Genomic DNA, 14,306 nt, shown 5'->3' with positions numbered 1-14,306 from the left:
AGTTTCTAAATCCTAAAGGAGATAGTATCTAGACCTGGCTTACCCGGACGGACAACCCGAGCCGAGGAGCGTCAAGCGTTACTAGTAGTAGAACAACACTGGTTAGCTAACGGCTCTCCCGCCTAAGCATGTGTGACTAAATCCTTCACTAGAAGCTGGTAGGCTAACTGGCTTTATCTCAAGACAGAAATTTTGTGATGTTGGTAGGCAAACACAACATAACTAACTATAAGAAGACTCAGAGGGGTGCGAGAGAATACAATTTATATGTACAATTCAACAATATCAAAACGAAAAAAAGTGGACAAGTAACACATTAGGCCCAAATAAATCACAATATATACAAAAAGTAATAAAGCCAAACAAAGTCAATATACAAGCTCAAATTCTTGAGATTCCCCAGCAGAGTCGCCAGAGCTGTCACACCTCCTTTTTATCCCCCACAAAGATAACTATGTGCGTTATTGGATTGTTGTGGATTAAAGAGTTTTTTCAATTAAAGTGACAATTTGAAATAGGGATTATCTTATTGTTCAGAGTCGCCACTTAGAATTGATTTTCGGGTGTTCCAAGTCACCTTTTATTTGAATCCCTAGTCAAAGGAAGGTTTGACTCTATTATTATTGGTCTGTAAAAATAAAGTCCGGGTAAGGAATTCTGTAGACCGGGGAGAAAGTGTAAGGCATTCTCCGAGTCCGGTGGTTCTAGCACGGTCGCTTTATAGACTTAAACTTGACTTAATTATATGATTTATTAACATGTTTAAAAACCTATCGTTTACCGCTTTTAATTAATTAACCGTTTTTAGTGTTTATGAAATTTGTTTGAACAAGTCGCGATGTCGCACACTCGTTTTTTTTTTTTATACGTTGCGAATCGCGTCACGTGAAACGCACCCGCGATTTATAACATGTTAAATTTTATTATTATTTGAAGTGATGGTCGAATCACGTGAAACGCACACTCGACTTGGAGATTACGTATCATGACCATACCACGGGAATCGTACCCATGGCCACGATAATTTATTAATCACGCTTAAAGCATGCTACGCATATTCAAGAGTTTAACTAATTTTGCTAAAACTTGTTTGAGATTAGAGGTCCCATACTTGTGGAATTAATGTGTGGACGATTTGAGTCCAAATTCATAAACTGCAGGTGCATCGTTATTGAAACCCAAAACTGGCTTAGGACAATACATCAATGTGATAAGAGTCTAGCACTAACTAAAATCATATATTATTCATGCCATTATAGATTTAAGTGCACACATAGTACATTAATCCAGAATCCATCCTTTTATTTTATTTGTCATAAACAATATTGTACTACTGCAGCATGGTCAGATTAAAACTAAACAAAATAAAATCATAAATGAAACTAAATGCATATAGCAATAGAGATCTAGAATTTTATTATCAAGCATAGGAACTCAACATTTTACAAATCAAAGGCTTGAATTCATGATCCAATACTTGATTGTGCAGAAAACAGCTTAGGAATGCCAAACAAAGGACAGAGAAGTAGAGATTAATAGATTCAGCAGTGAACAACAAGATTCAAAATACTGTAACAAAGTGAAAATTAGAAAAATCGACCTTCAATACAAGAGTGTGGCCTTGTTGCTTTCGAAACACAATAGCGAAACAAAGCTCGGACCTCGAACAGAACAGAGCCAATTGACCATGAACCCGACTACGACTACGAATCAGGATCCAGAAAAAGACTATACCAACTCGACTATATTTGGACAACCGTTTCGGGTGTAAAAGGGTGGTTTCAATAGAGGTTTGTGGCTGGATTTCGAGCTATTTCGCAGCTTGTTTCACTACTTTTGGTCAGATTTTTCAGCAGATTCGCAGCTGATTTTGCTGCTCTCTAACGCTGAATTTTGGGTGGTGTTTTGCAATTCTGTTTGCTGCATTTTCCAACTGATTTTAGCAGTTTTTAGCTTGTGCTTGGGGGCTGTTTCGGGGCTGATTTGGGTGGTGTTTAATGGAGGTTCATGGCTGCATTTTCGGGCAGATTTTCAGCTTCTTTTTTGGAGAATTTGAGGTCGTCTTTGGGACTAGATTTCCAGCTCGTTTTTGGGGGGTGTTGAACTGGAGAAAAGTGACTCTTTTGAGGTGTTATCGGCAGCTGTGTGTAGACTGGTTTTCAGCTCATTTTTTGGGCTGTTTTCAGCTCGTTTTTGAGCTGTTTTGAGGGAGTTTTGGGGCTGGATTTGCAGCTCATTTTTTTTGCTGGTTTCCTCCTCTTTTTTGTATGTTATGTGTGTGTTTTATAGCTGAAAATGGGGTATGGGGTTTGTGATAGGAGACAAGCATGGGGGACAAGGAGTGGGGAACAATGGAGAGAGTAGGGAGCAAAGTGTGGGGGGACAAGCATGGGGAACAAGCATGGGGGACAAGGAGTGGGGAACAATGGAGAGTGGAGTAGGGAGTAAAGTGTGGGGGAGACAAAGCATGGGGGACAAAGAAAAGTTGAGTGGGGACACGTCTGGGAAGCGGGAAATATTCAAGCACGGTCAAAAATTAAGTGCTCACACACCGTACTTAGAAAATAAACTCTTTGATGAACCCAGCAAGATTCTAAGGGCGTGTTACAATAGCCTTAACTTTGATAGATACTTCGACGATGTTGAGAAAGAAATGCTCGAGAGCTTTTAATTTAAAAGTATCTATTGAGAAGACTTGTCAACTTGCAAGAAGATTTAAAGTTCAAATTCATCCGCTAAAGGTTTAGATTAATTGGGGATGGTAAGGATGATAATAAGGAATAACATGATGAAGATAGTTAAGTTGAAATAATTAATTATATCGGCCAAGATATATGATTTGATATGCCCTGTAGATATACAAATAACACCGCAGAGAAGACAAAAATAAAATAAAATGAAATAATACTTGCCTCAAGTCAATGTACTTATTTGACTTCGGAGCACATAAAACAATTCAAGTGCAACAAAATCTAAACCAGCAAAGGAAGAACCTTGATATATCGTTGCAAAACAAATGGGAATGAATGGTCTTCCATGAATGAAGACTATAAAGCAATAAAAATTAATCCAAACAACCTTTAGCTTTTCCTCTTCCCTTGTTCCCAAACGTAACCTCTGCCCTTCTATCTCCTACAGGAGTTATTTCTTGTGTTGAAAATGGGACTATAAATTACCACATTTATTATGCACTACAGTTGTGAATTCTAAATTATTGATAAATACATACTCCAAGAGCACCTCATACATCGTAAGCCATAATAAATTTCTAGACATTTATTGAAAAATTGCTCTACCCATTACAATATGAAAGGTTGTACTTTTGAATCCACCATCATTATATATTTATCATTTATTGAAAGATAAATTTACTATTTAGTCCAAAAGCATTATAGGAGTTGTGCGTAAATAATGGGTAAAAATGTCATTTAGCTTTTTGATGGACATTTTGATAATTTAACTTTACACCTAAACTCTTCCTACTTTTAGTATAATACTAGTTTCTATGTACGTGTTTCACACGTAACAACCTAACTAAGAAGAGAAAGATAAAAAAAATAAAATGGTAAAGTAAATACAGTACCATAGACACAACTAATAATAAATACTGTTAATTTCATGCAACTTATATCTCATAAAACATCACTTTCTTAGCTAGTTCATGCCATATAGGAGAATATTTTATTATCACTATTACATTTTAATTATTTATATAAACAAAGCGGGTAAGGAAACTTCAGTGTGCATTCATTTATAGATTGAACTATAAGAACTTGTATTTTGTTGTAGTTTTTTACTATAGGAATGAGAAAAAGCTTTTCGCCTTTAAATAGATTATAAGTATATAAATAGCATGTCTACAAACATGTATGGTGAAAAGCCCTTTTGTGTTAAAATATTTTAGTATGTATTACTATCATCTTTTACGGATCAAAACTAAGAAGGATTTTACTTTCACAGAATAATTTGACAATCGACATCTCATCTAGTTGACTGACATATTCATTTTTGCTAGTTATTATAGTTGTTGTCATAATGTATTTTGGAGAACTTACATTTTTGATTAATGATGAATATTATTAAAAAATCTAGCACTACCATAATTATTGAGATTAACAATCAATTATTTTGGAAGGAGACCAAATCATCTCTTCTTATACGCTCATGCGTAATCATCATGAATGCTGGATCTATTCTAACTCTTGTATATATTGTTGGCTGAATCTTTTTATTTGATGTTAGAAGTATGATTTTTACCAAACCTCTATTTATAGTCTCCGCCCTCATCGATTTTGGAACTACTCGTAACATTTGATGAAAATTACCTCCAAATCTCATTACTTTTCACCAAATGATACATCAATTTTCATTATACTCCAAAGCTCTTGTTAACTATTTCGATTGACTAACGCTTAGCTATAAGTGCTTCATGCCAAATTGTTAAATTTTCTTTTCTATCCCTTTTAGCACCATCACTATATTTTAGCACAATTGGAATGGTTATTTTAATTGTTTGAAAAAGTATATTATATCGACTGCGGATAAATTATTCAAAGCAATTAAGTTTTAAGTGTACACATGTTCTAAGAACCTTGTTTAACCAAGCACTACAAATAATACATTGCTAACAATATTCTATGGCCTTTTTATTTTATTTAGATATAAATTTACTATAAATCCTGAATTTGGAGACAATTCATGGCATAAGAGCATTTAATTGTGAAAATAAGCCAATCAAAGAAATATTAAACTTCGACATATATTTCATCTCAAACCTAATCTAACATGCATTGGTCTGCTTTGAGAACTTTTAAAAAAAAATTAATGCTTGAAAATAAATGTTTAACGATAAATTAAAGGGAAAATAAAAGGCTATCCCTTTTCCAAATATCTTAAATTCGCATGTTTTAGAATTGCCACAGCGAAGGGAAAGTTGAGCACATTTAGTTTTAGGGTTTCTAGTTTCATAATTATAGCTAAATATTGGAATAATATTTTATTTGAATTTAAAATTCTTTGATAGATTTTAAAATATTACAATTTATTCAAAGTAATTTTTTTTCATTAAAGAAATATATCAAAGGATATAAAAATAAGTTAATTAAACTTATAATAAGATGTTTTCAAAAAAAATATCTAATAGCTTTAATTAAAATTGGGATTAATATTAGATAGGGCACGATTGAATACTGGAACGATGAACTCCTAACAAAAATAAATAAAAATACAGTTCTTGTTTTGTATTTGCCGTGGGAGTTTAAGCTTAAAAATACTCTAGTTTGACTTCTCTAATGTGAAGAGTATTTTAGTTTTTGGTATCTTTGCTTGTAATCCACTATCAATATCTTATTTTGATACAAGTACTTATGTTATTTTACAGGTGAATTTGAGTGGCATTGGAACTCTATCATTTATTATAAACTAGTGAGTATATCCGCGCTTCGCGCGATTATATTTCTCATTCTTTGTTATTTTTTCGTCCAAAATTTTTTCCCTTTTCAGTGAACTTTTTACTATTAAATATATTATAATTATTACACTTAATATTATTTCTGTTATAACTCCAAAATATACGTTACTCATTATTTTTGCAATTACTAAATGTTTGCCATCCTCTTTTGTACCTATCATATTATAATCTTTAAGATCATGATCTTTATTTTAGTGAAAAAAATATAGAAATTTCAGTAACCAAGAGGGAGGAACTGACGGCTACTCCATCTACATAGAAGGACTGGCAGTGAGCACGTTTCCTTGAATACACATAAAAATAAAGAAAAGAGTTGTAGAAATTGTACAATAAAATTTGTCATCTCGATATCAAAATTTGTGTTGGTTTTTGTTTTTACACTTTTTTTTTGTTTTTGACTTTCTTGTTCTTTGTTTGTTTTGTTTTTCTTTTTCCTTTCATCTCTCCTCCTTTAATTTTAATATTAAAGGGAATCAATAAAAAGAGCTTACAATAGCATATATTCCATGAGGATCATTCCAAAATATATATATATATATATATATATATATATATATATATATATATATATATATATATATATTCAGATTATAGAACATAAGTTATTGTCTTTACTTGACTATACTTCGGCATAGCATCTCCAACAATGTTTCGTCATGAAACTATTCACTTTCTGTTTTTCAATTAGATTAAATACATACACATGCAAAGAAATTATGAATACAAAATTCTAGTGTCTCCCATTACCATGTATAATAATTAATTTCTTGAAAACTCTATTTCTAGTAATCTGAAAGGGTCGCAATTGATTGATTCACAACAGAATATTGGCAGTTGTAAAGCGTACTCAACATGATATATAACCTTCTTATTTCTTATTTGGCTCGTGAATAATAGTATTTATATCATCAACTATTAAGCCAATGGTCTATCAGAAACAGTCTCTCTACTCTCTAGGATGAGGGTAAGGTCTGCATACCCACCACTCTTCTCATACCCCACTTGTGAGATTATACTTGATTGTTGTTGTTGTATATCATCAACGGTTGAATTCATCACAACAATGCCCATGTGATACCATAAAAGAAAAGAACAGCTAAGGTACATGGGCTTGCTCATTTGCTTGTGAAGCTAATCTTATTTATGCCCATAGAATCAAAGAATTTCTGAATTTAAAGGGAATTCATTTTCCAATAATAGCAATTTCATCTTTTAGAAAAAGTTGAAAAAGAGTGGACATCAGACATGTATCCATATTTGCTTTTTCGCCGACTGACATTCTAAATTGCTATCTTAAACAACCAAATCAGGAGTCACTGCAGGGAGCAAATAGTTGCAAATTATAAGTGAAGGATCTTCATTAAAGCAACAGATGAAAATATGTGTATTTCTTTGATAATATAGATGAAATAACATAAATTATCTGCAATTCATAGCCACAAATTGAACTTGAAATATTGACTGAGAGAAGTATTTCATAATTTCAGTAGTATCGTTTTTTCGGACTATAAAACTTATTGTATTCTTGAAAAAATCACGTATATAAATGATAGAACATGCTAACACTTTCTTACATGAAAGAAAATATCCTAAATTCAGAATATGTAGTACTGCACTGAGGTCATAAAAGCAGTCTAGTACTCTAGTCTTCCCTTGTTAAGATCCTGAACCAACAAATGTGAAGACTTATTATGAACAACTAATAATACCAAGAAACTGCTCAAATAACTCAGACCCTGCCAATCCAAAAAAGAAGAAAGATGATGCAATGCTCCTAAGGTTTTATGGGTATTGTTAATCGAAGAACTCATTTTCACTGGTTATGCCTCCGAAAGACTTGATAATTCCATCCGAAGAATTTTATACAGCAATCAATAGGTTATCACCCATGATCTTTTGTTTAGCACCAGCAGAATTGATTTGGTGGCCGGAGTAATTTTGCACAGCAGTGGATCTTTATAATGAATGAAAGCTTAAAATTATTATGAAATTTAGAATTGGTAAAGAAATTAATTATAAAAGCAATGAAAAAAGATTACCATGGCGATCAAATGATGAAGTAAATGATTTTCATAAGTTTTACAAACTGCTTATTAAACCAATTTTCCCGCTACTTATTATCTCGTTTTCTTGCTACTTTATCTCTTCTGTTCCCTCGTACTGCATGTCCTGGTTAAGAATCAAATGAGATTATTGCGAATAAGTTCTATTGTCCACGTGCTATCTACCTTGTTAATGGATGTTTACATAATTTATACAATCATAATTAGAGATCTATAAAGAAGAAAAATTTTAAATTGCTTGTAAAGGTTCAGACAAAAAAAAGAATAATAAAATTTTCTCTGACCTTTTTGGCGATTACAAGCACAACTGGGATAATTCATAATTTAATTGTAAAATTTTGAGAAATTGCAAGATAGGCCGTTCGTATAGGATGTATAAGGGACGGTTCTACATCTGCAATATCCTTAGTAGACTTGCAAGCAGCATTAATTAAGACTCACGATCAGGATTTCCATGCTCTTCGGCAAAATAATTGCTCAATAACTTCGTGAATATTGCCTCACTTTTGCTAGAGGAGTTTCTGTAAAATATATTTCATCGAAGAGTTGCTGTACAATGCAATCGTAGTTTTGTGCCTTTTTACCTAGGGAGGCTCTTGGACTTTTAATATATTGATGATTCTTTGAAAACGGTCGTGACTTTTGAATGGCAAACGGTTATTGTTTTAAATCAATTTTTTGGTCTCTTTAATATATATAAGTAATAAGTAATAATTGAAGGGAAGAGAAAAATGAGGAAAAATCCCAAAAAAGAAGAAAAAAGAGAAATGTGTTTATTGGCCAAAAAGAGGTGCCAAGTCATCACTCTTTGTCCCTCCTTTATATATATATATATATATATATATATATATATATATATATATATATATATATATATATATATATATATAGATTCTAAGGAGTAATGTTTTAGTTGAATTTGAAGTACACGCAAATTCTTTATCGTCCAACTTCATTGTCCAAGTGAAATTAGCATAACATAGTAAATAATATTACAATTTTATCCTTTAGACATATAAAAGACAGTTAATTTTTTAAGGTTATTTTGGTAAACCAATATTGTATTCATACTTTTATAATAATATAATAATACTAGTCTCTATGTTCGTGCGTTGCACGAGAAATGCATATTGAAAATAATAAACTTTCAATCGCTTATACTGTTGAATATGCACAAAGTAGGAAGTTTATTAATCAATTCTTAAAAATAAAAATAACATAATATATAATTCAAATCAAGTTATCAATAACATTTTTGACATAATATAGGAGGAAAAATGGAACTAATTAAATATTTTAGAATCACAATGTTATATGATTAAAGTTGTAAACTCACTTTAAAATATGATAATATTCACTATTGTTTGTGAAGCAATGCTGAATATGTATGACGTTCAACAATTCTTAAAAAAAAAATTATATGTTATCAAAACCAACTCATTAATAAAGTTTTGAGACAATCAAAAGATAAAATGAAACTGAACATTTTGAGAATTATGTTAAAAAATTTAAAATCACTTCGAGAATGCAACAAACACTTATGGGAAGGTATATTCAAAATTTGTGATCACGCCACATAATAAATTAACTTTGATAACCTGAGGCGTAAGTATTGCTATTTGTGGTGAATTTTATACTTGGTTCTGTGGAAAAGAATTGAAATATATCTAATATTTGACTTTTTTTAGTTCCAACTCATAATTAACTTCCCAAACTATAGATAATATTTTCTTCACACTTGATTGTCTAATATTTGTAATAAGAACTATAGATAGTGAATATAGAATTTGATTTCCATTAAAATAATGAAGGAATGGACGAACACGTTTTCTTTACGAAGTGGACTACTAAGAATGATATTTTGACTTGGACTCTACAATATTTGAATTGCTTTTCCGTTTTTAGGCATTAATGTTTAAGATATAATTTAATTATGGAAGGGCATAATAGGCAGCTAATATTTTAAGGATATTTTTGTCATTCAACATTTAGCGTAGAACATTCATGCTTTTATAATAATATAGATGATATGATATGATGATATGATATGATTGTAGCTGTGCAATTCACTTAATTGACAAGAGAAATAGTAAATACATAATACAAGAAGAAACCATAAAAAAAATACGAAAAATAATTATTTATAAAAATTCAATAAATAAATGGCATGCACTTTTTTATAGATATTTTTTTTTTATCATATAACTACAATTGTTTAATATACTTTTTACTTATGATTTGACCTAATATTAGGTGCTTGGATAAAATTTTCTTGAAATATCATTTATTTTAAAATATAAGAAAATTTAATCTTCTTATAAATTTTGCATATATTATATAACATCTGATTTTCATTACAAAATCCTACACATATAACTAATATATAATATTTGTATAACTAATACGACGTTTGGATTTAGACTGTTATACTCTGTATAGTTTATCTAGAGTTTAATTCCGGTAATCAAATATTATATTATTTTTTCTTGTAAATTATCTTCATGCATAAGAATCCTAGATTACCTAGTGGAAAAAATAATCATCACATAACCTAACTTATCTTTTTTCTATTTTAATTTCTGTAGATTATTATATGACGATTTTGAACTTTCCAGATAAATTGTGGGATAATTATACTCTATTTAACAATCGCATAATACGTGGATTCAATTCATGTATACAATCACAGTATTATTCACGCATAATAATTCATATATTATTATTTACCTAAAAAACAACCTATACTCTATAATTTTCGCACAAGTAAAATGTAAGTAAACCAAATCATCTTATCCTATCCTAGTGTAGAGAGGACAAAGCGGGAGTTGAGGTCACATCTGGTGGAGTCATGTCGCGAGAATGAGCTAATAATAGTCAAAGTGAAATAAATGAGCAAATGGGAACGTCGCTCCTCAGTCACATCACATGGCCGGTTTGTGTCTCATGCCGGACGTAAGGAGCCATATTATCATATCAACAATATATATATATATAATGTGAAAGTGAAACCAAAAGGTTGTGCAACGTTTTAACGAGCCGCAATGTTTTAGCGCTCTCAATCAAATGGGACTCCATTTACAAGATTTTAAGTCGAAGGATAGAAGAAACTTTACCGTTATACCACACGTATTGATGATACCTTTTAAAAGGTGTTACCTCAACTTGTACTTGCCAAATCACAGTAAATTTCCTGTGTTTGTTTTGCAACTTTTACACCATTTATAAGGATATGATATGACTATAATTTCTATTTTGTTCCACTTTGGCGCTTTAATTAAGTTGACCGTGGAGGTAAATTTGACCAATAATTATCCTACATGAGTTGCAAAGCACTGACATTTTATGCTAGTATTCATGCCTTGGATAGCGTTCAATCGATCTTACGCTACTTGGCATAAAATCGGTAAAAAGATAAATTTGTCTATATAAGCACACGCATCTATAATTTCCATGCATAATTTAACAAGAATCAAAGTATTTTCTTTATGTCATACACGCTCACGAATATTAATAACTTTTATATATGCCCTGAAAAGATCCCTATGATCTTATTACTATCTGAATATTCATGAGCTTTCAACCTAAATTTCCACCCGTTCAACCGCTTAAATTAAAACTAGCCGACGGATATATAATATTTGTGTATAATCAATGTATACCGACTAGAAAAAATAAACCACGAATTTTTTATGATCTTATTACTACAGTGAGGGTAATTAAACTCGGGCTAACAACAAAAGCTCGGGGTAGAAATGACACCAGATAACCAATCTAAGGGGCTGCTATTTAAACATTAGCCAATGTGTCATGAATTTCAGTTTTTCATTTTAATTTTTCGAGATATAAATATTCTAAATTCTTTTGAAATTAAGATTGTTAATTTAAATTTATAGGATAAAATAAGTATTGATTAGTCTCTAAATAATAGCCTTAAGAATGATTGTTTGTGCACTTTCCCCAAACTCGGACTAACAACTAAAACTTGGGCCTAGGTTCATACTGCAAAGAGTTCCAATTTTCTTTGAAGAATTAACCCAAATAGACGCCCGCTCTACCGCTTAAGCTAAAAATAACCGGTCAATGTATAATAAATGCATAATTTATGTATTACATATGTATAATTGTGTATAATCAATTAATATGACTGGCTATTTGTGTAAAGATCCCATTTTCTTTTGTACCTGTTGGGCTCAAAATATTTGTAAGGGAGCCCAAGACCAGGCGACAAGCTCGGGTACTCGCGTCGTGGCGCGTGTAAGTAGCTTTCTTCATTCTTCACTGATATGAATAGTTTTTGGTCGGTAGCACTAAAACCTCACAGAATAATTTGAGACATCATTAATGAAACGCTTTAAGGTAATTTACAATACCCGCTTTCATTAGTATTAATTCAAACGATTTGGGTTGTATTTTGGTGTTCGCAGTCTTAGTGTCGGGCTTTTGTTTAAATAGTTGATCACATGCTTTATCAAATTGACAATGTGATGCCCCTGACTTGTTTGATTTTATGCAAAAGTAGCTTACTAATTCATTCTACCTTACAGAAAAGAGAGTTTGTTTTCCTTCTTTGCTAACTGACTAATTCTTCAATTAAGAGGTTTCATGCTATTTAATATAATGTGATTTTTGTTGCTCTGTATTTCAATAAATGACATTTAACAAATGATTCAATATATTTGAAATTGAATTTTGGTTTACTTATTTTATTCCCCCAAAAGAATGTATTTATAGGGTTTTCATTAGGTTTATCGCTCTCTTTTGTACGAGAACGTGCATTTGACCTATTTTTAAGTTGTCTAGAGATGTGCTGCTAAAATGTATGATTCTATTGTATTGATTATTTTTCCAGGCATGCTCAAACGGGGAAATAGGATGCTGAAACAACAAAATAATGCCCAGCATTTGCGAAGGCCGGTTATTACTACATTTCTCATTTTAATTTGTGTCCTAGTTTTGATTTTATATAGAGAAACTGGAGAAAGATCTGATTCATCATCTGGTTTATTGATACAAAATTGGAATAGCTTTAGCTCTTCGGTTAAGTTAGACCCAACTGTGGAGTTCAGAAATGGAACAGATCTAATATGGCAAATCCCAAACTCACCCAAGGCAATTCTCTTTCTGGCACATGGTTGTAATGGTAAAGCAGCTAACTTTTGGGATAGATCACCTATGTGCCCAAATTGTGCGGGTCTACCTGAAGAAAGGCTAATCGTCCTTAATGCCTTAGCTAGGAGATTTGCAGTTCTTGCGGTAACTAGTGCTGGGAGGTGCTGGTCGTTTGAAGAGGAAAGGTTGATTGTTAAAGATATTATTGAATGGTGGATTATGAAACAAAAGCTTCTAAACCTGCCTCTTGTCGCGTTGGGTGCTTCATCTGGTGGATATTTCGTTTCATCCCTTGCAACTGATTTAAGATTTAGTAGCATCGCAATAATGATTGCCGAGGGATTGTTTGGTCAAATGGACATTCCAAAGAATTACTCCCCTACCCTTTTCGTGCACATGCCCAAAGATGAAAGGAGAAGGCGGAGAATACAGAGATACTTGACACTCCTGAAGGGAAAAGGCATTGATGTTGCAGAGGTCAAATGCATGGAGTTTGCATTGTCATCTAATCTCTTAGCTGACAGGATTCCGGGTCTTGATCTAGCTACCTCAGAGAAGTTGTATAGTCTGTTCCAGCAAAAGGGTTTCATTGATACGAAAGGTTTCATGAGAAATGATGGGCGTGCTATACAATGGAAAGCAGCTCTCAAGGAGAGAGAAATTATTCTCCCAGACAAGTCCATAGCGAATCACATTCAAGAGGAAATGAATCTTGCGTTTGCTTATCATGAAATGACCAGCTTGCAGTCAGAACAAATCTTTAACTGGTTTGAAACTCATATGAGCTGATCAGAATTCTTATGCTGTGTAATTTTCCTCTAGTCAGCAGGGGGAGACTATCAGTGCCACGGCTTTGGATTGGCTGACAACAGACCTCAGTACCGTTGTGTTGCTCATGTTTTTTTACGAGGTCGAAGTTCAAGTTGGAATAACTGTGGCCATGTTGTGATGGAAAATATTGTATTAGCATTCAAACTTCATACATGTGAAAAGGGCTGTCTACTGTTATTTATCTGATTTTCCTTTTCTTATGGGCAGAAAAGAGTGTATAGTGCAAGACACTTAGGAACTAGGTCTACTTTCTTGTCCTTAGGAATGAAACTTAAAGTGTAAGTTGCTGTAAGTTCTGATCTCACCATTAAAAGAAACACAAGCCTTTCTGTTCTTGAAGAGCTAGGGAAAATGAAATCAAAGTATTTATCTCTTTTGCTCTATCTTTCCTCTTTACATGGATTGGAATTTCATTCCTTAGTTAATTATGCTTCAGCATGGGTGATCATTTATTACTACTATTTTTTTCCATGTATATCCAAAATTCTTTTCCTGCATCAATTATAATAATGTAGTCTCTGGAAGAATGGTTAAGTTGTCTCTGTGTGACCTATAGGTCACGGGTTTGAGCCATGGAATCAGCCAGTGATGCTTGCATCAGGGTAGGCTGCTACATCACACCCCTTTCGGGTGCGGGCCTTCCCCTGACCCTGCGTGAACGCCGGATGCTTTGTGCACCGGGCTGCCCTTGTTTTTTTCTCCAGAAGAAATTGAGTGAGCATTCTATCTGAGAATGGACTTCATTTGTTGGAAGGTAGTTAAGTGAAGTTCATCTTTAGTAAAATAATATATTGGGGGTGGTTGGGTGTTTATATATAATCCAAGCTATAATT

General features: G+C 32.5%; 1 protein-coding gene across 2 annotated transcripts; it reads left to right on the top strand.

Annotated features, from left to right (window-relative positions):
• Positions 1 to 11,785: 11,785 nt before the first annotated feature.
• On the top strand, positions 11,786 to 13,844 carry LOC107825230 (uncharacterized). 2 transcript variants are annotated; one of them, XM_016652060.2, is made up of 2 exons: positions 11,786 to 11,889; positions 12,383 to 13,844. In XM_016652060.2, exon 2 carries the CDS (start codon positions 12,385 to 12,387, stop codon positions 13,429 to 13,431), a length of 1,047 nt encoding a protein of 348 aa, XP_016507546.1. In that variant the 5' UTR covers positions 11,786 to 11,889; positions 12,383 to 12,384; the 3' UTR covers positions 13,432 to 13,844. The 2 variants fall into 2 exon arrangements, with proteins under 2 accessions (XP_016507546.1, XP_016507545.1); XM_016652059.2 differs by lacking the exon at positions 11,786 to 11,889 and having other exon boundaries at positions 12,202 to 13,844.
• Positions 13,845 to 14,306: the final 462 nt, after the last annotated feature.

Source organism: Nicotiana tabacum, chromosome 2, assembly GCF_000715075.1.
Source record: "Nicotiana tabacum cultivar K326 chromosome 2, ASM71507v2, whole genome shotgun sequence".
In the NCBI taxonomy this organism is placed as follows: Eukaryota; Viridiplantae; Streptophyta; class Magnoliopsida; order Solanales; family Solanaceae; genus Nicotiana; species Nicotiana tabacum.
Note: the sequence above shows the minus strand (reverse complement) of the source record. Positions and strands in the feature narration are given on the sequence as shown.